General features: G+C 47.1%; 12 protein-coding genes across 12 annotated transcripts; 6 read left to right on the top strand and 6 right to left on the bottom strand.

Annotated features, from left to right (window-relative positions):
- Positions 1–1521: 1521 nt before the first annotated feature.
- Positions 1522–3630, bottom strand: EYB26_006465 (uncharacterized protein; the record flags this gene model as incomplete). Its single annotated transcript, XM_054265741.1, has 4 exons — positions 1522–1669; positions 1731–2630; positions 2690–3298; positions 3380–3630. 4 exons carry the CDS (start codon positions 3628–3630, stop codon positions 1522–1524), a joined length of 1908 nt encoding a protein of 635 aa, XP_054121716.1.
- Positions 3631–4880: 1250 nt separating this feature from the next.
- On the bottom strand, positions 4881–6881 carry EYB26_006464 (uncharacterized protein; the record flags this gene model as incomplete). The annotated part of the gene is made up of 2 exons (XM_054265740.1): positions 4881–6657; positions 6724–6881. The coding sequence occupies 2 exons, from the start codon at positions 6879–6881 to the stop codon at positions 4881–4883; spliced, it is 1935 nt and encodes a 644-aa protein (XP_054121715.1).
- Positions 6882–8911: 2030 nt separating this feature from the next.
- EYB26_006463 (uncharacterized protein) lies at positions 8912–9689 on the top strand (the record flags this gene model as incomplete). The annotated part of the gene is made up of 3 exons (XM_054265739.1): positions 8912–8947; positions 9004–9504; positions 9576–9689. 3 exons carry the CDS (start codon positions 8912–8914, stop codon positions 9687–9689), a joined length of 651 nt encoding a protein of 216 aa, XP_054121714.1.
- A 779-nt stretch (positions 9690–10468) lies between these two features.
- On the top strand, positions 10469–10775 carry EYB26_006462 (uncharacterized protein; the record flags this gene model as incomplete). Its single annotated transcript, XM_054265738.1, has 2 exons — positions 10469–10479; positions 10544–10775. The coding sequence occupies 2 exons, from the start codon at positions 10469–10471 to the stop codon at positions 10773–10775; spliced, it is 243 nt and encodes an 80-aa protein (XP_054121713.1).
- Positions 10776–11297: 522 nt separating this feature from the next.
- Positions 11298–12191, top strand: EYB26_006461 (uncharacterized protein; the record flags this gene model as incomplete). The annotated part of the gene is made up of 1 exon (XM_054265737.1): positions 11298–12191. The coding sequence occupies one exon, from the start codon at positions 11298–11300 to the stop codon at positions 12189–12191; it is 894 nt and encodes a 297-aa protein (XP_054121712.1).
- Positions 12192–12512: 321 nt separating this feature from the next.
- On the bottom strand, positions 12513–13396 carry EYB26_006460 (uncharacterized protein; the record flags this gene model as incomplete). Its single annotated transcript, XM_054265736.1, has 2 exons — positions 12513–13011; positions 13077–13396. The coding sequence occupies 2 exons, from the start codon at positions 13394–13396 to the stop codon at positions 12513–12515; spliced, it is 819 nt and encodes a 272-aa protein (XP_054121711.1).
- A 515-nt stretch (positions 13397–13911) lies between these two features.
- Positions 13912–14613, top strand: EYB26_006459 (uncharacterized protein; the record flags this gene model as incomplete). Its single annotated transcript, XM_054265735.1, has 1 exon — positions 13912–14613. One exon carries the CDS (start codon positions 13912–13914, stop codon positions 14611–14613), a length of 702 nt encoding a protein of 233 aa, XP_054121710.1.
- A 124-nt stretch (positions 14614–14737) lies between these two features.
- EYB26_006458 (uncharacterized protein) lies at positions 14738–16231 on the bottom strand (the record flags this gene model as incomplete). Its single annotated transcript, XM_054265734.1, has 1 exon — positions 14738–16231. One exon carries the CDS (start codon positions 16229–16231, stop codon positions 14738–14740), a length of 1494 nt encoding a protein of 497 aa, XP_054121709.1.
- Positions 16232–16551: 320 nt separating this feature from the next.
- Positions 16552–17190, top strand: EYB26_006457 (uncharacterized protein; the record flags this gene model as incomplete). The annotated part of the gene is made up of 1 exon (XM_054265733.1): positions 16552–17190. The coding sequence occupies one exon, from the start codon at positions 16552–16554 to the stop codon at positions 17188–17190; it is 639 nt and encodes a 212-aa protein (XP_054121708.1).
- A 696-nt stretch (positions 17191–17886) lies between these two features.
- Positions 17887–19549, top strand: EYB26_006456 (uncharacterized protein; the record flags this gene model as incomplete). The annotated part of the gene is made up of 2 exons (XM_054265732.1): positions 17887–19218; positions 19274–19549. The coding sequence occupies 2 exons, from the start codon at positions 17887–17889 to the stop codon at positions 19547–19549; spliced, it is 1608 nt and encodes a 535-aa protein (XP_054121707.1).
- Positions 19550–19927: 378 nt separating this feature from the next.
- EYB26_006455 (uncharacterized protein) lies at positions 19928–22317 on the bottom strand (the record flags this gene model as incomplete). The annotated part of the gene is made up of 4 exons (XM_054265731.1): positions 19928–20010; positions 20088–20326; positions 20386–20574; positions 20753–22317. 4 exons carry the CDS (start codon positions 22315–22317, stop codon positions 19928–19930), a joined length of 2076 nt encoding a protein of 691 aa, XP_054121706.1.
- A 561-nt stretch (positions 22318–22878) lies between these two features.
- Positions 22879–25281, bottom strand: EYB26_006454 (uncharacterized protein; the record flags this gene model as incomplete). The annotated part of the gene is made up of 2 exons (XM_054265730.1): positions 22879–23975; positions 24042–25281. The coding sequence occupies 2 exons, from the start codon at positions 25279–25281 to the stop codon at positions 22879–22881; spliced, it is 2337 nt and encodes a 778-aa protein (XP_054121705.1).
- Positions 25282–25517: the final 236 nt, after the last annotated feature.

Raw genomic sequence — 25517 nt, 5'->3', positions numbered from 1 at the left:
ATTGTCACTATTCAGTTTTCTTTCTTTCAACCGCATCGTCATTCTTAGGCATGACAATAGCGGCAATGATGTTCAGATCCTCCCCACTATTCGAGAACACATGTTCAAGTAAGGAACTATGTCCTATATGAGGAGGATTGAAACACCCAGAGTAGATGAGAATTGGGTTCTCCTTTCCTGACTGAAGTTGTGGGGACTTATATGATGTGTCTTGAGCAAAGTAACTACTGGCCCTTCTGATTGATCTTTCGTAAGTATGGTTCAAGTGGCCGACTCATGTTGTAGATACTGCACCGTATGTTTGAAGATGGGTTCACGATACTCGTTTTCAAGCGGTTGTTCTCCACTCTGCATCATCTATGAAGACTCAACCAATACTACAACAGGCTATTGAAGGAGAGAAAGTAAATATAAAGAAGGAAAGAAACATAAAAGTCAATCTAGGGCTGCAGGTCTCCTTATAACCGGACATGATAACTGCATACCAGATTGACCAGAATCATCTAACAATACACGTCAACTTCCTTAAAAAAGAGACTATTTATGTATAAAAGGCGCTATTTCAATACCTAGGTATCACTTGATTCAAATCTCTAACGTGCCTCTGAATCTATATACAAAGGCAGGGCAATGGATATCAAAGTCCTAGTTGAGGACACCGGCCCGAAAACTTGATATAACTAACAATCACTATGCCATAGTTTACCTCCTACGCTCAACATATCCTTCACAGCAGAACACCATTCAATAAAGTGTCGTGGTCCCACCATGGGAGGCCAGATACCTGGAGGATTTGATACAACAGCCTCGGGGATATGTTAGGCAATTATTACCAGTACCACACCATTATTGAGGCACACGAGGCCCTGGAAGCTTGGTAACTGATATCGGCACATATATCGAGCAATGTATTTATTGGCTGCTGATAATCACTTGAGACTCAGCCCTAACGGGTGAGAGCCCAGGGTTCTGCGAGCGCCGCCCACGCCTACAAGTAGGGGCTGTTCCCCCCGTAACATAAAGGAACTAGAATAAAGTCTGCAATATGTTCCTAATACCTAGGTATGTGACTTGAGCCTGACAATGGGGAAATTTCACAGAGCACAGAGTTGTCTAGTATCATGATGGAATGAAAGGATAAACCCCAAGGTATCCACTAGTTTATTTGTCAATAGAAATTAAATATATACATGACAGGTTCCATCAATATTAGAATCTTTTGAGATTTCTTACACTGGGTTACTTTCTAGGTGTTTGGTCATTCCATTTGACCATAGTCCTAGCCCTAATCCTATCTCATTACTTATGTCATCCATCCCAGCAGACCGGCAAGCCATGGCACCGATGTTAGATACATGGATGTACAATTCCTAAACTGTACTACATCAAACATTTCGACTGATATTGAGTAATGGCCAATATTCTTCAGATTACACTGGGTACTAAATGAAAGTCGTATAGATACATGTAGTTCTAGCATGATTCGTCGTCTGTAGTGCTCTCAATCATTACATTCATACGTCAATCTGACTGTGTTTCAGACACCAAAGGAGTCTTCTGCTCCATGTCAGGTGAAACAGAGGAGTCTTGCTCTCTTAGGTCCGGACTCTGTGTCATGTTTTCCTGCTGAGAAACCTCGGCGTACTTCCTATGGTGGCGAATGAGGTACCTAGAAATCGAAACGGTCAGCACAACACTTTCGTAAATCGACGAATGGAGAATAATCTCACCAAAGTCCCGCCGATACAGCCGCTAGGAAAGGCACTCCCAACCCCACGCTGAGTCCGATAATCAGTTTATCATTAGGCCCACTATTCTCACCCCTGCCATCCATCCCATCTCCTCCTCTGTTCCCTGTCGAGGTGGAAGACGCCGTGGCAACCGTACTAGTTGGCGGTGGTGGAGGAACATACGACGTCGGCGTCCCAGATACCGCATCCAATCTGTGCGATTTCGAGCCAAAAGGTATAGCAGTCGCAAGAGCCGAAACACCACTCGGCGGCAACGTCACAGTCGACCCCGATTGCACCGCAAGGACAGAGGTCACAACGGCTTCGTAGGTTGTTGTATTCTGGAGATTAATAGGACAATTAATCAATCCCGAAGATACGCAATTGACGATTTGGTATGTTGTTGTGGACGTCTTCGTCGTCAAGGATACACTATCTCGCTGGCCCAGTTCTGCACGAGCGGTAATCAACGGAGTAGTAGCAGCAGCAGCAGCAGCAGCAGCAGTAGTTGTTGTTGTTGCTGTCTTTGTCGCTGCACAGATACTGGCCAGGGTCGTATACCATACCGGTATAGTCGTGTTAGGCGACGGGCCCCATGAATGCGACTTATCAATTGCGAGAGTCGCACCAGCTGCTGCGCCCACAGCGAACGTATATTCTGCGACGGCAGCCAACTCGCAATCACCATTCTTAGCGGCCGTGGATCCGTTGACTTGCATCAAAAAGTCGACGACGTAGGCAAATACATCGGTCTCGATTCCAGCGCTGAATTCAAAGTCATATCCAGATGTGTCGGGCGTGTTCACTTCTACGCCGAGGCTCGCTTTGAGCCTCAGAAGGGCTTGGATGGATCCTTCACCTGAAACTGTGACAGGTAGGAATTCATAGGCACCACCGGGACTGTAAATATGCGTCAGAAAAAGTCAGTGTAACGCGCTTCGGGAAGAGAGCAAACTTACATTGAAACAGTCGACACATTGCTATTGAACATCTCCAGGTCAAACGCAAGTCCATCGTCCAGCTTAATATGAATCCCAGTGCCAATATCTATCTCCGCGGAGGCAATGAGGATCAAATCAACACTAAACACGGCTCCAATCGTGGCGTAGCCCGGTACGGAAAACCCCTCCTCAGTCTCGGATGTATACAAGTTCAACGTATACGTAGCACCGGCTGATAACTTAATGTCAAGCTCTAAGTACAGCTCCAAGTTATCGAACTCAAAGTGAATTGAAGCACCCGTCACACCGGTGATATTATCCAGGTCTAACCCAACATCAAGAGTGGGCCAGGCGGGCAGATTACTAGAATTGAAAGTGATGATGTCCTTGCCTATATCCTTGGCCAATTCTTCAACGTACTCCTCAAATTGATCAAGTGCTGTAACGGTGACGTTTTTCAATTCGTCTTTCACGCCATCTATTGCTTGCGTAAAATTGAAATCGCCGGTCAGCGTCAAGTCACCAGTAACGGACCCATTAACATAGCAGGTTGTACAAATGATTTCAATGCCGGCGCCGTATTGCGAAGATGCACCGTGAGATCCGATGGATGTAGTGTTGCTGGTTCTATTAAAAAAGTAAGCTTCGTGAATGAAACGATGATTTTGAAAAAAAAAAAAAAATAATAATAATAGTGATTTCACTTACTGCCCACCATATGTAAACAGAGTAGCGCCAACCCAGCTTTTCGCAAGAGATGTCCTGTTCATAGAGTACTTGCTATCCCGAGATTGAAGTCTGGCAAGATGCAGAGCTCTTTCTACTATATCTAAGGTATCTGCATCGCTTGTTCCAGGGATGTTTCGAGTGCGCAGTGCCGCATTTGCTGGCACTCGAGCTACGACGACAACGCTGAATGTAGCGAGCCACAGCAGTAGACTCAGCCAGGGGGATGCCATATTGATAGACAAGGGCGTTGAACTTCACAAGTAGCGCATGGTAAATCCTACGATTCCAGAGAACCGGCAAGCCCTTCATTATAACCAACGTGCAATCTTTCCGGACAGTAAATTAATGCGACTATTCGCGTCAGCCGCGGATGAAGGATGTTACCGATAAGTCGTGCATGTAGTGAGACTGAAAACCTTGCAATAGACAGCTTCATACAAATTAAAAATCCAGTCTGGCTCATATTTAGCGCAGTTCCAAGGCAGGGATGTGCCTCCATTGTCCAAAAGCCTTGGTGTGGGACGGACAATTCTTTGGGATTATGTTGGCTCTAAAACCGCGACTAGTGTAAGTGCCGGTATTACGTGCAACACCTCAATTAGTTGATCTCTTTTCGAATGCTGTGCTGGAATCTGTTGCTCGTTTGTACTACGTAGTAACACTCAACAATGCCTATTCCCGGTAACACCACAGATTTTAATACGGCCCCAGAGTCCGGGGTGTATGCGACATGCCGTGTCTAGATGTCGGGAGGTTGCATGAATGTATGTACCTGTACGGTAAGAGCACATAGCCACCAGACTTGCCAGGCTATAAATAGTTCACATAGCAAAAAAGGCATCTAACGTTATGTAACTTATAAAATAGACTGCTGGTTCATGACTCTGGCAAATTCTACTTTTTGGCTTCAGCTTTAATATACTGAGTGGGCTTATATCTTAGGTGTCAGCAATCTAGAGTTCTAGGTACAAGGCTGGAGCCCCATCGTGAGATTTTAGGAACGGCTGGAGGAGGCTCACAGAGCGGGGATGCGATTTCCTAAACATTCCGAAGCACACTACGGATATTCTGTAGAGTCGTTTAACGCATGACTCGGAAGGACAGTCTTTACTAATTGAGTTAGATCAGATGTGTGGTGGAGGATTTAACCTACTGTAGTGATTGAAATCGAGCGTAGGATTCCATTCCATGCACCGTACCACGCTAGAATGAGGGCATGTAAGCTTATATCTTGCTCAGCTCACAGCCTTGTCAAGCGGTGTGTTGTTGATCGTGATCTTTCTTTTTGGAATTGATGCAAGCTCCATAAGAGAGTAGAAACATTGCAGTGCATATTGATATTACAGGATTCGGGTTTTCTAAGAATAGAGATGCTACAAAACAGCGAAGCCCCTTAACAAGTTTTTGTCAAACTTTTGGTTAAGTACATAGTCGTGATATGGAACTAGAGCCGAACGGAATCGTCATTAAAGCGCAGAGTCTACTCTTCGTCCTCATCTCCCTCTCCCTCCTCCTCCTCCTCCTCCTCCTCATCATCATCACCATCACCAAAAACAACACCAACCTCGCCAGTGATATCCCATCGATCTCCCTGTGCAGCAGCGCTGACGTACTTGACAAACTTGAGCGTACCGCTATCCCTCAGAACAATACTCATACGATTCCAGCCCGCGGCCATACTGAACAGAATGCCGTCGTCGTCGCCATGGGCCGCTTTGTAAATGGCTGCATCACCTGCCTCGTCGTCATCACCAGCCATGTAAATCTCATAACCACCTACAGAAGGTTCTTCATCCTTTTTGCTATCCGATCCGTTTGTATCTTTCATTTTCGTATCACCATTATTCCCATTCTCTTTCCCTTCTTCTTCGTCTTCCTCATCCTCGTCATCATCCGCCTTCTCCCAGCCAGAGCTTGGAGTAAGGCCGAGCGTAAATTCTAATCGCGGCTCGTCTCCCTCGTAACTATTGGCTAATGTATAATCTTGACCGCGACGGAATCTGCGGACTAACATGTTATAATCCGTGAGACGCTCTGCACCTGTCACCAAAGCAAGCCATTTTCGGAACGGTTGAGAAGGTAAGTATTTAGTCAGAAGTTCTTCAATCGGATTGGCCTCCGAATCTTTGCAATCCTGTGGTTGTTGGAAGAGGTAGCGATGTTTATGGGGCGGACGAGCCACTTTCCAGTTTGTGCTCGATTCAATCGCATCTGAGGAGCTTGGCAGTTCCTCTTTATCGTGCTTCTCGATATATTCTCGTACTCTAGTTGCAAACTTTTCGGATAGAACCTTCTCAAGACTCAGTGAAGAATCGTTCAAGAATGCCTCTGAAAGTTCATCGGCGATATCCGGGGTCAAATACGAAGGTGCAAGGAACTTCAACAAAAAGTCCAAATCGGCCTCCGTAAGCTCTTCGCCTTCCTCAGCCTGTGCGGCTTGTTTGCCTTTTCCTTTGCCTTTGCCTTTATCAGATGTAGCTGGTTCCGCATCCCAGTCGACAGGTTGCGGCTGTGGTTGATCATACGCATCGCCGCTTCTACCCTGCAATTGAGATAAACTGCTTCGTTCCGCCAACTTCTCTTCCAAGCCGGGCTCATATCCTTCCTCGCCTTCTTGTGGAATGTGGAACCACCCGCTAATTGCCATCCGTACCCGTTTCTGTTTCCCTTTATCTTCTTCCGATGGGTGATAGACTTCCTCAACATCATGGAAGCTCTCGCCCGGCTGAACGGTGAAGAAGCTGAGTTGATTGAAAGCCGGTGGGATCGATAACGTAAAGTCTGGACTGGGAATCTTGATATCTTCCCCATTGTCGCCCTTGACCGTTGTCGTGGGGTACAAGCGCAATGCACCACCCCATTCTGCCTGCCACGGTGTATCAGGATCCGTCAGGTAAAGAATATAGCTTACACGGCGACTGCCAATCACATCGTCATGGCAAAGTAAATGACAGCCTTCCGTATAAACATTGATAGCCATATCCGTTTTCTTGCCGCTTAGTGGACCAGAGCCAGTCAACGAGGATAGGTATGCGCGGAATTTTGCAGAATATAGAGCATCGCGCAATTGCAGGAGGGACGGCAAAAGCGACAGTGACTCATCGTCCAAGCCATCCAAATTCGCCAAATCGCCAGACTGGAAGATTTTGTAGATGTCGGTTTCCTTCTCGGTGAAGGAGAGATTCTGTTCAATCTCGTTACGCACGGAGCGGAGGAGGTCTGGTGCAATTAGAGGGGATATAACGCCATGCTTGTAACTAATTTTAACCAACAAGATATTAGACTCTGGAATTCATAAACCATTATCAAGAGAAGGTACTCACGGTCCTGAGGCAGCATAGCTCTTGGTATACTTCTCTAGTTCTGCCGTATCAAACAGACCCTCACGAAAGCGCGATATCGCCACGTCGTCGGAGAGCGCCCGTTTTTTGGCCTCATGGCGGCCATTGGATTGGTGTGCCTCTTCTGTTTTGCGCTTCATATTGAAACAAAAACGCAATGGCCTCGTTCAATTCAGTTTGATTCTTCAAAATATTTTTTGGCCAATTTTTTTTGTCGCGAGAATTGAAGGCGGTGAAGATATTGTCGGCTCTCGGCGATTTTTCGGGTGCTGCCTGCATGATCAGGCATCCACATCAGTGCTTCAGACATCGAAGTGTTAGAACATCAGAAGTCAAGAAGAATAAGATTATTAAGAAATTCGCGTCTGGGTTTTAAACAACTTGCTCGGGGAAATAATACGTAGTAGAATGACAGATTTTTGGACTTCACGATGGCCTCACTCAGGTAGCACTCTTCATACGATGATCATGCTACACAGGAATAACTTATATATTAGGGCTAGGACTCGGGCCGTGTAGGGTCAGGTATGTCGCTACTTAAGTTAATAAGTTACATACATATGTAAGTGCATGGAGGAGCCTACATACCATTGTGTCTTTTGGCAATACAGAAATGTAAGCTGAGTATACAGACTTCTTTATATCTATATCGTACCTACGTACGTCCTAGAGCGCATTCTATTTACTGACAAGGTACCAGTTTCTGATGCAAGACGTACTGCTTGAATACATCCGAACAAAGGTGAAGACTTGAGCAATAACGACCAGTACAAAGGTTCGAAAAACAGGCACTACCGTGCCTAGACAACACCAGTCTAACTTATCATGAAGGCCCCTTCGGCCCCAAACATCTCCGCGAAGTTATGGATGAGCTTATTACTAGATACTTTCATCCCGCTATGCCAATCTCACCAAATCACATCCTCTTCACAAGTGGGGTAACGAGCTTGAATGCAATGTGTGCCATGTGTCTGATTGATCCCGGCGACGGGATTTTGCTGGGTCAGCATGTCTCTGGTTCCTTCGATGGAGATCTCAAAGTCCCCTCTGGATGTCAATTAGTCTATGCCCTGTTCTACGGGGACAATCCATTTAGCATGCGTGCTGTGGATCTCTATGAGGAGACATATCTACAAGCACGAGATAAGAAAGGAGTTTCAATCAAGGCTCTCTTGATCTGTAACCCGTACAATCCACTCGGTCGATCCTATCCACGTGAGACCTTGGAGGCATTGATGCGGTTCTGTCAGAAATACCAGATCCACCTCATAAGTGACGAGGTGTATGCATTATTAGTATAGGAAGATAATACTTCTTCTGGTGGTTTTGTGTCAATTTTGTCAATTGACCCGACTCAACTTGGTGTGGATCCAGACCTAATTCATGTGTTGTACGGGATGTCCAAGGACTGCGCGCGCGGCGGGGTTAAGACTGGGGTGCTTGATTAGCCAGAACCAGAAATTCATGCAGGCGGCTCTTTCGATCAGGTACATGACCCATTTTGGGTGTGTGTTTATTCTCCTTATGCGGCAAATATCTCGTTCTTTGATGGTGATTGAGAATGCATCCTAGTCGATTCCACTGGCCTTCACAGATATCCTGCAGTATTGCCACTACTATTCTTGAGGACCATGCTTTTATAGACAATTTTCTTCGGCAAAGCCGCAAAATTCTTCGTTCATATCGAGACTTTGCAGCACGAGTCTTGGATGAGGTGGAGATTCTTTATGCACGAAGCTGGTGGGAAGATACACGGATGACTGGCATAGAACTGGGTACTTTGCCGATGGGGTTAGAGCTGGGGCTCTTCAGCCATATTCAAAAATGTGCTCAAACCTGCGCATGTGCGGAGTCCACGATCTATCTACTATGGATACATGATTTTACAGTTTGATCGTGCGTGCTCGAACACATGGAACTATGTATCTCCGAGCATGAAATATTAAGAATATGGAAAACAGGGGGCAGTCAAGACCACTTTGTAAAGAGGAGTCGACAACCCTTTATCCAAAATGTACCTCGGTAGTTAACATTGGCAGGACTAAAAGATTCGCATAAGAGGTGCCCCCCCCCCCAGTTTCTGATGCCTTCTGATTCCGTCGTCAAGTCATTCCTTGTTGCCTCTTACTCATTGAATCCATCGAAATCAGACAGCCAGCACCATCTAAAGATGTATAAACTACCTCCTTTGCCTTATGCTTACAATGTAAGTTCATTGAACAGACTCTATGCACCGCGAAACCTGGCTTAGAAAGTCTCAAGGCCCTGGAGCCAATCATATCAGCACAGATAATGACCCTCCACCATTCAAAACATCATCAAACCTACATCAACAACCTGAACGCTGCCCTCTCAGCACAAGAAGCCGCTACTGTCTCCAACGACATTTCCGCATTACCCGCTATTAAGCAGAAGATCAAGTTTAACGGCGGTGGCCACATTAACCACTCCTTGTTGTGGCGCAATCTCGCCCCCGTAGGTTCAGCAGAGACCGACATCAACGCCGTTGCTCCTACCGTTAAAGCCGCAATTGAAGCCAAATGGGGGAGTATCTCCAAATTCATCGAGGGCTTCAAACAGACGCTTCTCGGTATTCAGGGAAGTGGGTGGGGATGGCTCATCGCCAAACAAGATCCGGCCGAAATGAACTCCAAGACTCTGGATATTGTCACGTCTAAAGATCAGGATGCGGTAGTGACATGTGATGATAGCGTTGTGCCGCTCGTTGGAGTGGATATGTGGGAGCATGCTTATTATTTGCAGGTTAGTACTCGTTCGAATATCCGCTCAAACTGTTTACAGGAAGATAGCTGATATTCAATTCTTCTGTCTAGTATTTGAATAATAAAGCAGGGTATGTCACTGAGATTTGGAAGATTATAAACTGGAAGGTTGCTGAAGAGAGATTTGCTCGCGGTGTTCAAGGGGAAGTTTCTTTCAAGCTATAAAGCAGCCAAGTTAGTAGGACTTTTCATCAAACCTGTATAAATCATCGACTATACAGTGACCAAGACGGCAATGATATAAAAATGTATATAACTGGCGCCTCTGACATGTTTCCTTGACTTTAGTAACAGTTTAGTCAACTGCTCAAGTTGGTACCATAAATGTGTATGGGTACCTGCATGCGAACTTCTATATTACCGGGAATTGGACCATCGAAATGCCCCCCCCCCCCCCCCCCCCATAAAGTCGCCTATTTCCTTGATTATGGGGCCAGGAACGATAAATAGTCTAATTGCATTCATTATGTCTATTAAGTGGATTTTTCACTTGATGGCTACCCTGTTCGGGGTATGCCCCAGAGTTGAGCAGATTTGAGCAACAATGTGCTTTGGCTCGTCATACCTAATACAAACACGGCCACCCGCTTCTATTTTTACAGATCATGATAACATCTGCGAATACAACATTAAAGTATCCCGACAGGACGCATTTCTGAAAATACATATATATGTCTTGTTTTCAAACTGGTTGTCTACACAGAACCGTCTTAAGTCTACCGAAATACCGCCAGTTGTATATAATGTGTGGTGACATGACCCCCCGAGCCAGTCGAGGTGGCCTAATTGCAGCCCTATATCCCTATCAAGAAGTCCAAACAACAACTACACCGGAGCTTGTGCTATCCTTCAGCAACGCGGGGGACTCTCACAGGACTCATGCCACGTTGAGTACGTCGGATCACAACTCTTTACACACCCTCAGAAAAATAACAAGTTTCACCATGCGGATTGAGTGAGTCAAACCTCAAAATTGGAGTCCGTACCTAGGTAGCATCTACTTATGAATTGTTCTCAAGGAAATTCGGAAACCTCATGACCCCAACAGCTCTGGAGAAGAGTAAACCCCTATATTCTTTCGACTTGAGTCCGCAACACACGGCGGGACGAATAGAATTCAGTCTTCCATATAAACTCGATTTTGGGGTCTCCGAGTACGGGATTGTGGGCAGACAGGCAACGTTACTCTCATCAAGTCAAGATGTGAGTGAGCGGAGTATTTTAGGGAAGGGGGTCATTGGGTGGAATTGATTCCTAGAATATAGATGGATATGCTGCTTGTCATGCATATAGAAATTTCATTTTGCTCTTTTTCTTTATGTTTCTTCGCTTTCGAGGAAACGTCCTAGGTCTCAACGAAGCAACGATGGATCTTAAATCTCAAGATGAGCAACTTGTAACAGCCCTAACCCTAATTTGATATTGCGGGTTGAAGCCGTCGTATTATAGGTTAGTTATCATCAGCGAGTTGTAGTCATCAGGACATTGCGCTCCTCAACCAAGCAATTAAACAAAGAGAGACTAAGAAAGAAAACATGTGAAGTACTTGTTCCCATGGGAGGAAAGGAGAGAAATAGAATAGAGCAAATAGAGCAAACAAAGCAAACAAGACAAACCAGACAAATACTTGGCCCACTCCTGCTTATCGATAAGCTTATATAATCAATCCATCAGATAACTAAACTTAAGTTAATAGTTATTATCCGGCGGGGAGGCAACCATCAAATCACTCTTCATCTCACATCACAAGGATAGCATATCCAGATCGATACGATGGACAATAACAATAGCATAACAGATCGCAGCGCGAATGATAATAACAATAATCAAAATCCTACGCCTGAACGCCAAGGCACACCCGAACGACCACCTTATTCTCCCGTCACGCCAGTGTTGGCGCAGCTCGCCCCAATCCCCGGTGGAGCAACAATAGTACCACCACCGGCGATAGAAGATACGGCGGCTGCTGCTACAACGATGGGTGTTACGACATCAAATCCTCCTGTAACCAAAAATCCGGCCAAATATAATGAACCCGTTAACCCACAAGCGGTAATGCCGCCGCCGCAACAATCTCAACAACCTCAACAACAGCAACAACCGTTATATCCACCGCCTCATCCGATAAGGCCACAGCCGAGCCCCGTGCCGATATCAGAAAGCGATAACGCAGATATTATAGCCCTCCGCTCCGCGATTTCTTTACTTCAGTTCCAGAAACAAAAGGCCTTGAACGATATAAAAGCACTAGATGAGATGAAACGCGCTGCGGCGGCTGATCCAGAGGCTTTCTCAAGGGAATTGTTAGCTGGCAATCTCACGCAACCAGATAATCAATTCATCGATACAGATATAACCATGAAAGACGACGACGACGACGATTCAGACGCAGAAGAAGTAGAAGAAACGAAAAGCAAATTTGGCAAAATCCCCAAACCACAAAACGTGGTGCGCATGCCGCCCATCAACTGGGCCAAGTATCATATTGTCGGCGAACCGTTAGACAAAATGCATGAAGAGCAGAGGAATAGGCCGTTTGCGGGGGCGCCACGACAGGATCCTAACCAAAGAGCGCCGGAGCATTTTATTGCGGCGCCGTATAGGCCGTTGACGGATAGGGTTAAGAGTCCGGCAAAGGGGAGGGGGAAGAAGGAGCGCAATACTTGAAAATATTTACCAAGTTGGTGTTGAAAAATGAACATATTATGTAACTCCAGTTGGTGAGCGGTCACGCACCTGCGCTTCCTTTTTTGAGTCATGTCTGAGATGCATGACCTTTTCGCTCTTCATAAGCCTCGAATGGCTGCATCACTTAGAAGCTAGATTCAGCCAGCTATGACCAGCGTATGTTCTTGAAACAGAACAGACGATCATCTCCCGCCGTCCTCCCTCTGACGGGACAACTCTTTAGACCTCAGTTTAATGTACTAGATATTTAGACAAGAGAATTGAAATAGATGATCAATTTACATATCCATCTCTTATCAATCACAGCTTCGATTTACTCTCCCACTTCTGCACCTTGCCCTTTCCCGCCTCCGCCACAGCAACCGACCTCTTCGCCCTCTCCTCATCTGCACCATCCCACTCCTTGAGATTATCAATCGTATCCAGCACCTCGGCCCACAACCTCTCCTTCAACGGGACGAAACTCGGCGAAGACCCAATCTTCAGCAACCCCCTCTTCTGCACAAAATCAATGGCCTCGGGTAATTCACCCACCCCATCTACAATCTTTCCTTCCAACGCTTCCTGCGCTGTGAATCGCTTGCCCTCCAGAATCATCGAGCGAATCACAGCTCCGTCTTGGACTTTGTTCATGAATATAGAACGCATGGGTGGCGTGAGCGGGATTCCGAGGGCGATTTCATTGAGACACAAGAATCCGCGCTTGGGGTTCTGGATGCGGTAGTCATGATACATAGCGATCATGAAGCCGCCTGCGAACGCGTGGCCGTTTATCAGGGCGATAGTTGGCATGGGATATCTACCAGCATCACCCCATTAGCTTCTTGGAAAGTCAAGGAAGGTGGGAGGGGAGGGGAAACGTACGTCAACAACCGCCTAAACAACGTATATAAATGCCTCTCAAAAAACCCCGGCGACGAAAGCGCCTTTTCGAGGTCTAGTCCATTACTGTAAAACTTTTGGATCCCGCTGGTCGTAATCAGTACACCTTTTGGGTATTTGTGTTCGAGAATGTCGAGCGCTAATGAGAATGCGTCGAGGAATTCGGGGATGAGTCGATTGTCGACTGGGGATGTGAATGTAAGGAGGTAGATGGTGCTGTTCTCGGGCGCGTCGGAGGGAATGGTGCATGTGAAGGTGCCGTTGGTGGAGGCGATGGGGATTGAGAAGAGTTGTTTCGACATTTTGTTGTTGTCTATCGAGATTCTCCGATATAAAAAAAGATAGGACGATTATTGCTGAATGGTAATTAGTGGTTATTATGCAGGTAGTTGCAATTGAAGAAATTAAGTAGGTACACTGGTAGCCGTCACAGGCTAGATTTCAGCCGAGGCACATCACGACTGATAGGTATAATTACGGATAGCCGTTGATATCCGCTTATCAGATCCATTTCTGATCATGAATAGCTTCAGGGTACATTCCCACGAGTCAATTCAAACATACTAAATTGGAGGCGAGGATGGTTGTTAACAGCAACAAAAATGGATTATAAGGATATATTGATGATGTCTCAATCGGCCAATTACGCGGCTCTCAGGGCAGACCCAGGTTAACGTCATTGCCATATCATCCGCCGTATAAATCAACAATATACAAGGTTCGACTTCAAGATGACTGAACAACTCCTCTCTTCTCTGAGCATACGCCTACAGAACCCACCAAATCAATACAATAAATCCTACATACGAATGCCAAAATGGACACAACTTCCCAAACCGACATCCCCCAACCCTCTAAAGAAGCAGCCTACACCCAACCCTCCAACCCCGTCTCTCGCAACCCGCAAGAACAACGCCGCCAACCCAACCAGCCTTCAGCGCCAGACTCAGGCCTCAAGTACGCCACCTCAGGCACAGGATCCTCAGTTCGCGGGCACGACTACAGCGAAGCACCCCAAAAACTAATTCATCGCACCGCAGACTCCAATCCCTCTTCTGACGAGAAACTGGCTCAACGCCGCCAAAAACATGAACAAGAAACTAGCCCTGAGGGTAAAAGGGGCCATGTTGATCTGGAGGATGGAATTGAGCAGCAACCCCGCGAAGGCGACATTGCACACGCAGTAGAGGATAACCACTCCGAATCCGCGCCGCACCAACGCTTTCAACCGGGTGTTCATGCCGGTGCTGTGGGGACCAGTACTCCGGGTTTTGAGCAAGATACGGCGGCGCAGATGGATAGGAAGAGGGCAGAGAATTATCGAATGCTTGGATTAGGAAGGGAGGAGAATGTGAGTGCGAAGAGTCCGAAGTATTATGGGGATGCGGACAAGGAGGATAAAGTTGGCGGTGGGGTGGAGGCAGAAAGGACGCAAGTACGGGAGGAGAAGCTCAGAACGGATCAGGAGGTGGATGCTAAAGGGGCGGTTAGGGATGCGACAGGGCATGTTGCTGTATAAGTTTGAGCATTGAATGAGTTGTATTATAGATAGATCCTAAATCAGATTAACGCCTTCATTGCGATGCACTCTGGTCCAAGAATAACATGCAGGGTATCAAACAGGTAAACCATAGAATAAAAAATCAAGAGGCTTCTCCCTCGGTCTCCCCAATAGATGCCTTTTTCAACGCCAGATCCTGCTTCAACTGCTGCACACGTTTGCCAATCTTCTGCTTAAGAATCTTGTTCATCTGCATCTCGTATTTGGCAGTTTCTTGTGCAATCAGGCCTTCCAACTCAGTGATGAATTCGCGCTGTTCCTGGATTTCACGACGCCGTTCAAGAGCTCCTTCATCCATATCCTCATCGTCCTCCCCGTCAGCTTCACCATCGGCGTCACGATCACTTTCCTCGCTTTCGTCTCCTGAAGACTCATCACCAGGTTTTGCTCCTGATGGAGTGGCGGATTCTTCTGGAGCTAGTGCAGCCGGCGTTCCTGGCATGTCTAGTGTCTCGTCGGCACCTGCAGCCAGCGCTGCCTCTAATTCTCCGGCCAGTTCATCTTCGAACAGATCTGCCTGCCCATCGTCTTCGTCGTGCATATCGTAATCAGCCTCGCCGTACGCATCTTGCTCATCATCATATTCGTCCTCATAATCAACCACACCTTCAGCGCGTGAAAGAGACGTGGCGTCAACAAGCTCAAATTTAGGTGGACGTAAAGCAACCTCATCCTGTGCTAATAGATTTGCAACTTCTTTCTCCGCTTGCTCGATAGTCCGCGCACTAACTCGCTTGCGAAACCGTCTCTTCCTCACGTATTTCATCGGTGGCGTAATACCATGTGCATACTGATATGTCTTGTCATCCAAAACCTCCACATCTTTTGGCAACGGGTACTCCATCGCTTCCTGCTCATTCTGAACCGGCCCCAAAACCAGCAACATTTGCGTAATATCGACCGACTTGAAAAACATGCGTTTATCCCAGCTCTTCATTCCCTCAATGATACACGGAAGATCCACCAGTGTAGCCGCATATTGTCTCTCGCGAACCCTAACAATCGCCCGTCTTCCCTCACGTGTAAGTGGTTTGATGCCAATCTGCGATCTATCAAGATGCCGCTCGTTGATGGCTTGTCGGATATACTCGCAGTCATCTCCCGGCACCATGCGCAAGATAAAATCTTCTTCAATATGAGGATCCGTTTCCAGATCAGACGCTTCGGAATCATATCCAACACCCAACGGACGAATCGCCACTTTTCGTTTGTTTTTGATTTTGATGGATTTTACGACTGATTCTTTTGCAGTGGTTAAGAACTTGATGCGTTTGATGCCCGTTGGTTTTGCTTGGACTGGAGCAGGTGCCGTTGCATCCGAGTCGTCCCCTGATCCTGCATCGTTTGGTCGTTTCTTTGAAGATCCCGCATCTGTTTTGGGTTTTGTAGGTCGCTTTTTCTTTGGCTTCGTTGCAGTGGTTTCAACAGCGGCAGGGGCGGGTTCTTCTGATGGTTTGGTGCCGCCGAATTTGAGGGTAAGCTTTTTCTGCCGAGCTGGTGGTTTGGGGGCTTCCTCTGGTGGCGGTTCAGGCTTTTTTGCACCGAAGGAAATTTTTAGTTTTGTAGGTGCCGACATGTTGTTGATCTCAACCCATATCACTGGGATTTATGGTCGATGTGGAAGAGGAGACGTTGTGAGTTGTGGAAGCAGTGAAGTTGGCTGAGTACCTAAGCTATGAGAAGCCCGGGGAATTTGGCGGCCCGAGCTCCAGACCGAGTCTCCCGCCAAACTAAAGCGCAACCTCGCGACACTCTTCATCTCTCACTATCCAGTCACCAACAGATTGATCATGGTCTTACGGTGATTTACTGGGAGAGGGACGCTCTCTAGAATCATCTATCTACATTTATTTCATCATCATTACCGTCACCTCACTTTCATCCTAGTCGACTAACATGTCCGGTCCTCATAATCTTCACAATGCGCTTCTGCGCCCTCCGATTATCCAAATCCTCCGCGCTGCAGGCTACCACTCATCACGACCCTCAGTTATCGATACCCTCACAGACCTCACAATCCGCTATCTACTACTCCTCGGCTCATCCGCAGCCGAACACGCCGCAAACAGCCACCCTGACGACCCTGTCCCAACCCTACAAGACATTCAACTCGCCTTGCAAGACGCAGGCGCGCTACGACCACAAATGAAAGAATTTGAAGAAGACTGGCGAGGCGAAGAAGACCTCCGCGGTTTGGAGTCATTTATATCATGGTTTACGGGCCCTGTCAACCGCGAGATTCGACGAATAGCTGGATACATACCTACTGAGGGAGATGTTGTGGACGCCGATATGCTTGAAAAAGAGGATTATTTGACAGCTTTGAAGAAGAAACATAGCAAGACGGGCGAAGAGTCGAGATACGCGGGTACGGTGCTGGGTAAGGATGCAGAGGAGCATCCTATCCTTATTGAAGGAGGGTCGGCGACAAGTATTGGAGAGTGGGCCTCACAGATCAAGACAAAGGAGCCATTTGATGATTCATCGTCGTCAGCTATCAGTAGCGTTCCAAGCAGTTTGTCGAGTGGGGAGTGACGCAACCTTCAAGATATCTTTCAACAATCAAACCACTACATCGAGATGGCCAACAAACCTTGGCCACAGAACGATCGCCCTCGCCTGCACAGAATACAGATCACGGTCGATATCAAGCCCATGTGTACTCATCTACTGGTGACTGAACTCTACGGATAAATTGAACTCAAATCAATCAATTGTATCCCCTCGATACGTTGTCTGCAGTGGACATGTATTACAACAACATAATGGGTGCTCCACGAAATTGGCAATCACCCAGCAAATTTGCGAATCCGAACCACAACGGGCCACACTCTAACACCAGCACCTCACCCGAGTGCACCATTCTAGTGGCGGGATGAGAATATGCTGGTTCGTATCATAGGGCGATTTTCTACAGTGCGGGAGAATTCACTCCAGCATGTAGCACATCTTGAAAGTTGCCTGCAAGGGAGCAACTTTGATATAATAAAGAATTGATTCAGCTTCAACTAAGAATAAATTGTATATCTTCATGTCTTCGAGTATTTGTAATTCAGCGTGTCGCCAAGTAACTTACAGATCCGAGGTCTATAAATTATCCGTGACATCACCAGAACAATTCCCCCCCAACCACCCCTCACACCCCAAGCTTCATGACTTGACAACTTTCCATCTGCATCCCAATCTCTATTTATATACTCACGCACATACATACCCACCCAGAAATTTATAATGGTATACAACTTCAACCTCCCCACTACCTCACACCTCTCATTCCAAAACTACATCTACTCCAACACTCACCCCTCGCTCCCTCAAGCCGCGTCCACCGCCCGCCACACCCTCCGCATCGCGCTCAAAACACACAAACGCTTATCTCCCAGAGAACGAGAGAATAATTTACAGGTTGTTCTCAATGCTTTGAATGAGTATATACCATATCTATTCACGATAAATGATGGGTTGAGTGGACGAGGTATCAAGCTCGCCGGTCACGCTCGCGGCGAGGAAGAGAATATTGATATCACACTCAAGGAGGAGATAAGCGTTGAGTGGCGCCCTGTTCTGGTATTTTCACTTTCGTCGATACTCAAATCAGCCGCTGCAACCGGTGCCGGGAATGGGGACAATCGCCTCCGAGGCCACGGGATAGATTTTGAGATTGCCTTTGTGGTTGGGACCTTGGGGTATGTGCTCTCCAATATGGCGCGGGCGACTGTTTTGAGGGTGCTGTATGCGTCGACCACGCCTACAGCGGACCAAAAAGCAGCGGCAATGCAGAATGCGACGAGATTGTTGCTTCAGGCGGGCTCGGCGCATACGTTGCTTGCGAGGTCGTTTACGATGTCGGAGGAGGTTGCGACGACGCAGGGGAATAATGTGCCGCAATTGAATACGACGGTGCAGACGGCGCTTGCATCTTTGGCGTTGGCAGAAGCGACGCTTCTAGCGATCTTAAAGGATGATGCGTATACGTTTGCATGTATTCAAGCGCGCAACCCGAATGATAAAGAGTGGATGGTCCGCGCGCCTGAGATTCCGAAAATGCGAGCTTTGATTCTCGCAAGGCTTTGCGTCAGGAGTGCAGAGCATGCCGAGCAAGCGTTGAGTGGTCTGGGGTCTGTTGGTGCAAATCGAAACGGTGGTACCATTGGAGACGCAGCAAAAATCGACGAAGATCTCGTCAAATACGTCCAAAATCTAATCAAGGTTTCCCGCGCAAAAGCATGTCGATTTTTCGGTATCGATGCAGAATTGAGTGATAAAGTTGGCGAAGCAATTGCCTGGCTTAGGGCCGGAAAGGGCGCATTGGGGATGAAAAGGGCTCTTGTACCGGAGGGACAATCTGCAGCCGGAAAAACAGGTGCGTTCTCAAAATTGAAAAAAGGGTGGTCTGATCGTCGGGATGAGCGACGGTTGGAGAAGAGTAGTGGTAATGCCAACTTGGGGAGTTCAGGGATTATACATGGGGATGAGTTGGGTCGTGGTGATGATGCGGGGTGGGAGGAGGAGGCGAGAGTCATTGAGATGCTGGAGGCGAAGTGGGTTAAAATGAATAATACTGTAAGTCGTTCTATTGTCTTCCTATAAGAGGGCGTCTGCTAATTTATTGGGATAGATAAACACGCAACCCATACCACCTTCAGAGCCACTGTTATCAAATCTCCCCTCTGGAAGGGACATACATTCTGCTCCAGCAGCATATAAGCCTCCATCGTTGGAAGAGAGCGAGCTCATCCGCATGCGTGCACCGCCAGATGAGGTAGACCAATCGTTGTCTGGTTTGACGATGGATAATGACAGTGAGGATGAAGTCACCCCGGGAAGTGAAAAGGGTCTTCGGGAAGGTTTTCCTGGATCAAGATCTGCGACGGTAGGTAGCGAATATTATTGAAGACCTTGGATAAAAACGATGGCGCGAATGCTTGATGATACCCAGTAGTCCGATTTTGTTATGTCTTGGACGAGTTGATTTCGGTGTTTAATCTAGATCGCATTTATGCATATGAAATCTAGAATATAAAGGAGAAAAAAAAAGAAATAAACTTGTTGCAGTAGATATGTACAATAATACACTATGAGACTCCCTCAAATGATCCCTTCAAAACACTCGTCTATAGCGTCCATAACGTAGTGGTCCTCTCGACTTCCCCAACCGACGGAACTCGGTTTCACAAATGTAAGCGCCGACCGCAAATCTGCGTAGAAGGATTGTTGTAGATCGCGTTTATCTCAGCGATCCTGTCGTAAAGCTTTCCGTGTTCGTCGTCGTCTATGAGCTCTTGCTGAAATAATTCTTTTCCTCGAACAGATAACCCTTGATCTTGCGGTCCTTGAGCAATTCCAAATACCGCTCTATTTATCCACACATGTTAGCATCGCCTCATTTCTCAATATTCCCCTCCTCCGAACTAAAGGAAAGCAAGACACACCTCTCAACTTCCCACACTTCTCAAAGTGATTCACACCCTCTCGAGCATAACACTTTCCCAGCTCTTCACCGACAAGTCGCGCCATCATACTCCGCACCCATTGTTCACGGATAATTGCGTCACGCGCATTGTGGATTGCGACGTTGTCATCAAAGTCGACACCTTCGTAGGTTGGGGGTACGGTGGGCTTTTTGGCCAGGAAGGCGGCGGATTCGGGGGTCGGCATTTTGATTTTCTTCCTGTTCCAAAATATGTCAGATAATTGAATTTTGGTGGCAGGTATGGCGAGGAAGCGTACTTTTGGTGCGATTGGGCGTGGTAAAGAAGAATTGGCGATGTTGGAGTAATTGAAGGCGTTGATGGAGGTCGTCGTTGAGTGACCGAGACCGAAAGTGCTTGGCGCGGTGTCAGCTGTGATTGGTCAATGGCTAAGGGCGGTGGCAGAATTTGATTGAGCTCGATTTTATGCCAATGGAGAGCCGCTACTCTAAACTTTACTCATAGTACTTCTACAACCTCGACACAATGCTCGTAATTCAGGAAAATTGCCATTGGATATCGGCATAACAGATGATCCTGTATGGCAGATATGTCAAGGCAGAATAAGGTGGAATTTCCAACGTTAGACCTTGGTGATCACATGGACTTGGATATATGCTAGTTACTCGGTTGGTGAAGTCCCACGAGTTGGCCGTGCTGAATCAACAAATGGGTATAGCTCTCTGCATCGTGCCCTCATCCTTTCTCTAAACACAGGACAAGACGCAACACCACATTGCATGGCTTCTTCATATGGAAGAGGTCCCAAATCTGGCTGTGCACCACACTTCAACAAGAAATCCGCAATCTGCTGATGTCCCAGATCCTTGGCCAGGTCGAGAATCCTCCCGCAGCAGAATTTTGACTTTGTTATTTGAAGTTGGCGGTAGCTGGTATTGACATCTGCGCCGTATGAAAGCAATATCTGTACTATCCTTAAGTTGCCATTGAGGACCGCATGGACAATGGGTGGTATAAATTCCCCATTTTGCCTGTGTTTGACCGGGTAGCTACACATTATCCTACCTAGATCTCCACGTTGGGGACGAGGCGGGGGCGGCGGTTGGATGTCATCTTCTTTAAAATTGCAGCTCACCGCATTCTTTAACAGTATTCTGAACACCTTATATTCCTTATAGGAAGGGTCCTCAATCGACGAGGCGCGCTCAACAGCCAGTGATAACGCTTTCGTACAAGCGACACGATTGGTGGATCTCTTCACCAGCAACTTCACCATCTCTGCCTGGCTCCTCTCAACGGCGTCGAAAAGAACCCGCCATTCCACAGCCAGGCGTTGCGCCGTTGGTAAAGTAAAATCAACATCGGCACCATTATCGAGAAACTTTTCGACAAGATCAAGATTTTCATGGAAAACTGCCCATCCTAACGGAGTTGTCATGTAGGTTTCTCGCGCCTGGGTCCATGAACCCAGATGACAGTTCAAGTTCACACCGCCATAGTCTAACATTTGTAAAGTCGCCGGTATCTGGTTAGCTAACAATGCGCTTTGAAATGCGTCTTGAATCTGCTGCTCAAGATAGTCCGGACGCGTACGTAGTAGCAAGGATTGTACCAGGTCTTCGTCGCCTTTGAACGCAGCAATATGAAGGGGGCAATAACCATTAATGTTTCTAACATACTGATGAACACCGCAATCCAAAAAAGTCTGGATTAACTCCTTGTCCAAGCCGCCTTCGATAGCAAGCGACAATAAGCAAAAATCCTGCCCATCCTTGATATGCGGACTACACCCGACCTCATCGAGCAAGAACCTCACCACTTCGTTATGCCCATTCCGAGCCGCGACACAAATAGGATGGTCCTCACCAACTTCCCAATAATAAACGCGGCCAGGTTGTCCGTAAAGTGTACCTCTATTTGACCGGAAGCTGATTGTTTGTTTCATACTTCCATCTTCGCGCATGTAAGCGTAATTTTTGCGAGTAGGAATTTGGGCTTTCCCTAGATTTATTGCTTTGCGTAGAACAGCGAGATTGCCGTGCCTGGCAGCCCAGGAGACGCTTGAAGATCGGTGGTGTTGTACATCTTCTGTGTATAAAGTCCGCTCCAAAATGGAATGTAGTCGTTTATCTGTTTGGCACAGTGCATTTAGTGAAGCCAACGACGGATAGAGGTAATAGGCGATGTTGAGAGTTATTTCTGTGGGCAGTGAGTCGAGCGCCATCGTCATTGTTTATGATGTTGAAAAAACGCTGGTGGTCTGGGAGAAGCCGTAATCTTATATCAGCCAGCACTACATTGGCCTAGACACATAATACAGTCACGCTAGGTATTTATTTATCTCCAAGGGTCTCAGCCTCGTCGTTGTTGTACTGCCAATCAGGGCCCCAGGTGGCTTGGTCCAATGGTACACTATGATTAGGGTAGGGTTATCATCACAGAGACTGATAGCCAGGGTCCGTCTGTCAGCCATTCAGTTTCTATTTCTTCTCATGATTGGTATCGAGGGCTATTTGTTCGGATAGGTCATCGACTATCTCCTGGCTGCTGAAGAATGCGAGTAGATCTCTCGGATTGCTATGTCTGCAGCAGGTGGCATGGTGGTTTGTCAATTCAGGGAGGGTGAGTGCGGACTCGAGCTGTTACAACAAGTATACTGACAGGGCAGGGTCTTGACCCATCCGCTGATATCACTTAGATATACAAAGGAAAATATAATATTCAAGGCTATCATTATGGACATCTCTCATAAATATTGCAATAATTGAAAATCTCAAATCTTGAACTTCTGCTAACCAACAACCCATTCCCGTTTCTGCAACGCATCCCATCCAAAAGGCAACAAAAACCCCTTCTCTGGCAATTGCGACCAACTCGACATCCCCACCACGGTGCCAACACCAAGATACCGCGCAAAATGAACCTCGTTCCCTTCCGTAGTCTGAAGCTCCACCAACGCGCACGAAGCAAACCTCCCAGGCTGAGAACCCTTTGACTCCATCACTATGATCCCATAGCTCCCATCCGGCTTCCACTCAACCTCAAACTTGGGGTTGAACACACACAGATTCGGCGACTCCGGGGATTCAAACTCATTCTCAGCAAGCCATCTCTCCCAAGCCTGTTGTCCCCCATCAAAATCTATTTTCCTAAGATCAAACCCTAGGTGCGAAGGGAACAACCACGACGATAGATCCGAAATCTGTAGTCCCCTGGGCGTAATCTTTCCAGTTTCATGGCTCAGATATTGTGGCCTATCCATATATTGACACACTTTAACCGCCCAACGCATCCCATCATCTTCGAATCTGGGACCTTCCTGGAATATGATGTCGTGCGGAAACTCGTCTAAAATGCTGTAAAACTTGCGCATACGCGCATCAGATCCGCCCTTGACTTCTAGGATTTCCTTGACGTCTAGATTCAAGACGCCGGCGAGAATGATAGGCCGATCACCGGCTTTACTCGTGGCGCGCATAGCGACATTATACCAATTCCACGCAAGCAGATTACCCTTCGTCAGCCCGCCCTTGACGAAGGGACTTGTGAAAACGTCTACTGCGCGCTCAAACTTTGAGGCATAGTCAATCGTATGCGTGAAAAACGAGAACCAAAGCGACATTCCATAGAAAGCGACAGTTTCTTGTAATAGCGGAAACTTCCCCTTGTCGATCTTGGTGAGGATGTCGTCGGCAATGGTAGAAATGTTGATTACTTTATCGGCGAATAGAACATACAGCCGGCTTTTGGCGGCGAGACCTTCTTGGAGTGTCCATAGGCGACGAATCCAGCCAGAGCAGTACAACACGCGGAGGAGGAGTTGCATGTTCGATGTAGAGCTTGTTTCCACCTGGCGCATTTCGGAGTCAAGGATCATTGTTCGGTATGCTGCATCCCTCTAGTTAGTCGTGCTTTCTTTTTTTCCACTAGAAGTAGGAGGTACTAGGGACTGACCGTCAAGATATACTTCGCGAATCCGCTGAATCGCCAAACTCCGCACATCCCGTTGATGCGGAATACACAATGTATCAATCCACACCAAAACTGATTCATCTTTACGGGCTTCATTGCTCGCAAAATGAACCAGTCTCACTGCACCGGTATGTATTCCTCCAAACGGACCACCGGTGTACTTAGGGACATACTCCTTATCTGTGACCAGAACCCTGGCCCTCTCATACAGAAGCTGAATCTGACAACTGGGAAGCGTATTACCATCCGTATTCCCCAATCCATCAGACCACACATGCGATATCGCTGCATACTGTCTTCCGCTCTTCTTTCGTACAATCTCAATCTTAAAACTCGGCTTTTCCTGTTCATCGACTTCCCCGGTTGGCGTAATTCTTACCAACGGAACACCGCCATCCTTGAGTATGGTATGTAGTTGCTCGATATCGGCCTGTTGATGTTCACAGGTACAACCCTCGGTGACATGCCTTGTAACATAATCACTCTCATCGACATTATTAGCCGCGCATTCCGTCTTTTTGCACTTGTCATGCGTCTTCTTATCCCATTCGGGCTTCTTGCGCACTAACTGCAACAAATATGCAATTGTATCGACTCCGCCACCAGTCATACGCGACTTTTGGACTTCCCACGGACACCATCCATCTTTCAGCAATAAATCAGCGTCATAATCTTTGCTAAGAAGCCATCTCTGCACAAGACCCGATTTGGTCTGAGGACCATCTCGTTTTACGGCAATGTTCCATAGAGATTGGCACAACAAGCGGGTGGCTAGTGCCATCTCCCCCCTTAACACAGAACTATATTTCTCAAGCTGCTCGCACACTTTCTGCACAATTGGAACAACCTTTTCACCTGTCTTATTCTTCTTCCACTCCTTCGCATTCTCGACATATTTGTACAAATGCCTTGTGGTCAGGTATTGTTTCCCACCACCACCACCACCACCACCACCATTCTCCCCGTCACGAAGCAAGAAATCAGACTGCTCAACCTTTCCCTCGAATACATGATTCAGCACGCCGAAATAGAGCCAGCACTCTATTCCAGTCTTCATTTCAGCCGGAATAAGGCGTATACGAAATTTATCGTCGCCTGTTTCGGTCTTCCAGCCATAGCGAGTCGGGAATGTGTCCCAGTCCCCGCCATCGTATAGAGGACCATTATACTCTATCCGGAAGGGTTTGGGCGGTTCGTCGGGGTAGAAGATATGTTCTGCCATGTTGATCTTCCAGGTATCTCTTTGTACTTACAGGTTCTCTCTCCGCCAGGGTGGAGACACGAGATAGGAAGGACGCTGAATATCGATTATATTTCAACCTCGCTTCGCCTCGTATTCAACCCCACGCCTAGCCTATATATTATATTAACGATGTGAAATGAACTAATGTACAGCTGTCCAGAACTGGGAAACTAAAAGCTTATATCACGTGGAGGGCTGGCTGAGCTGGCTTACAC

This window comes from Talaromyces marneffei, chromosome 5 (genome assembly GCF_009556855.1).
Source record: "Talaromyces marneffei chromosome 5, complete sequence".
NCBI classification, from domain to species: domain Eukaryota; kingdom Fungi; phylum Ascomycota; class Eurotiomycetes; order Eurotiales; family Trichocomaceae; genus Talaromyces; species Talaromyces marneffei.
Note: the sequence above shows the minus strand (reverse complement) of the source record. Positions and strands in the feature narration are given on the sequence as shown.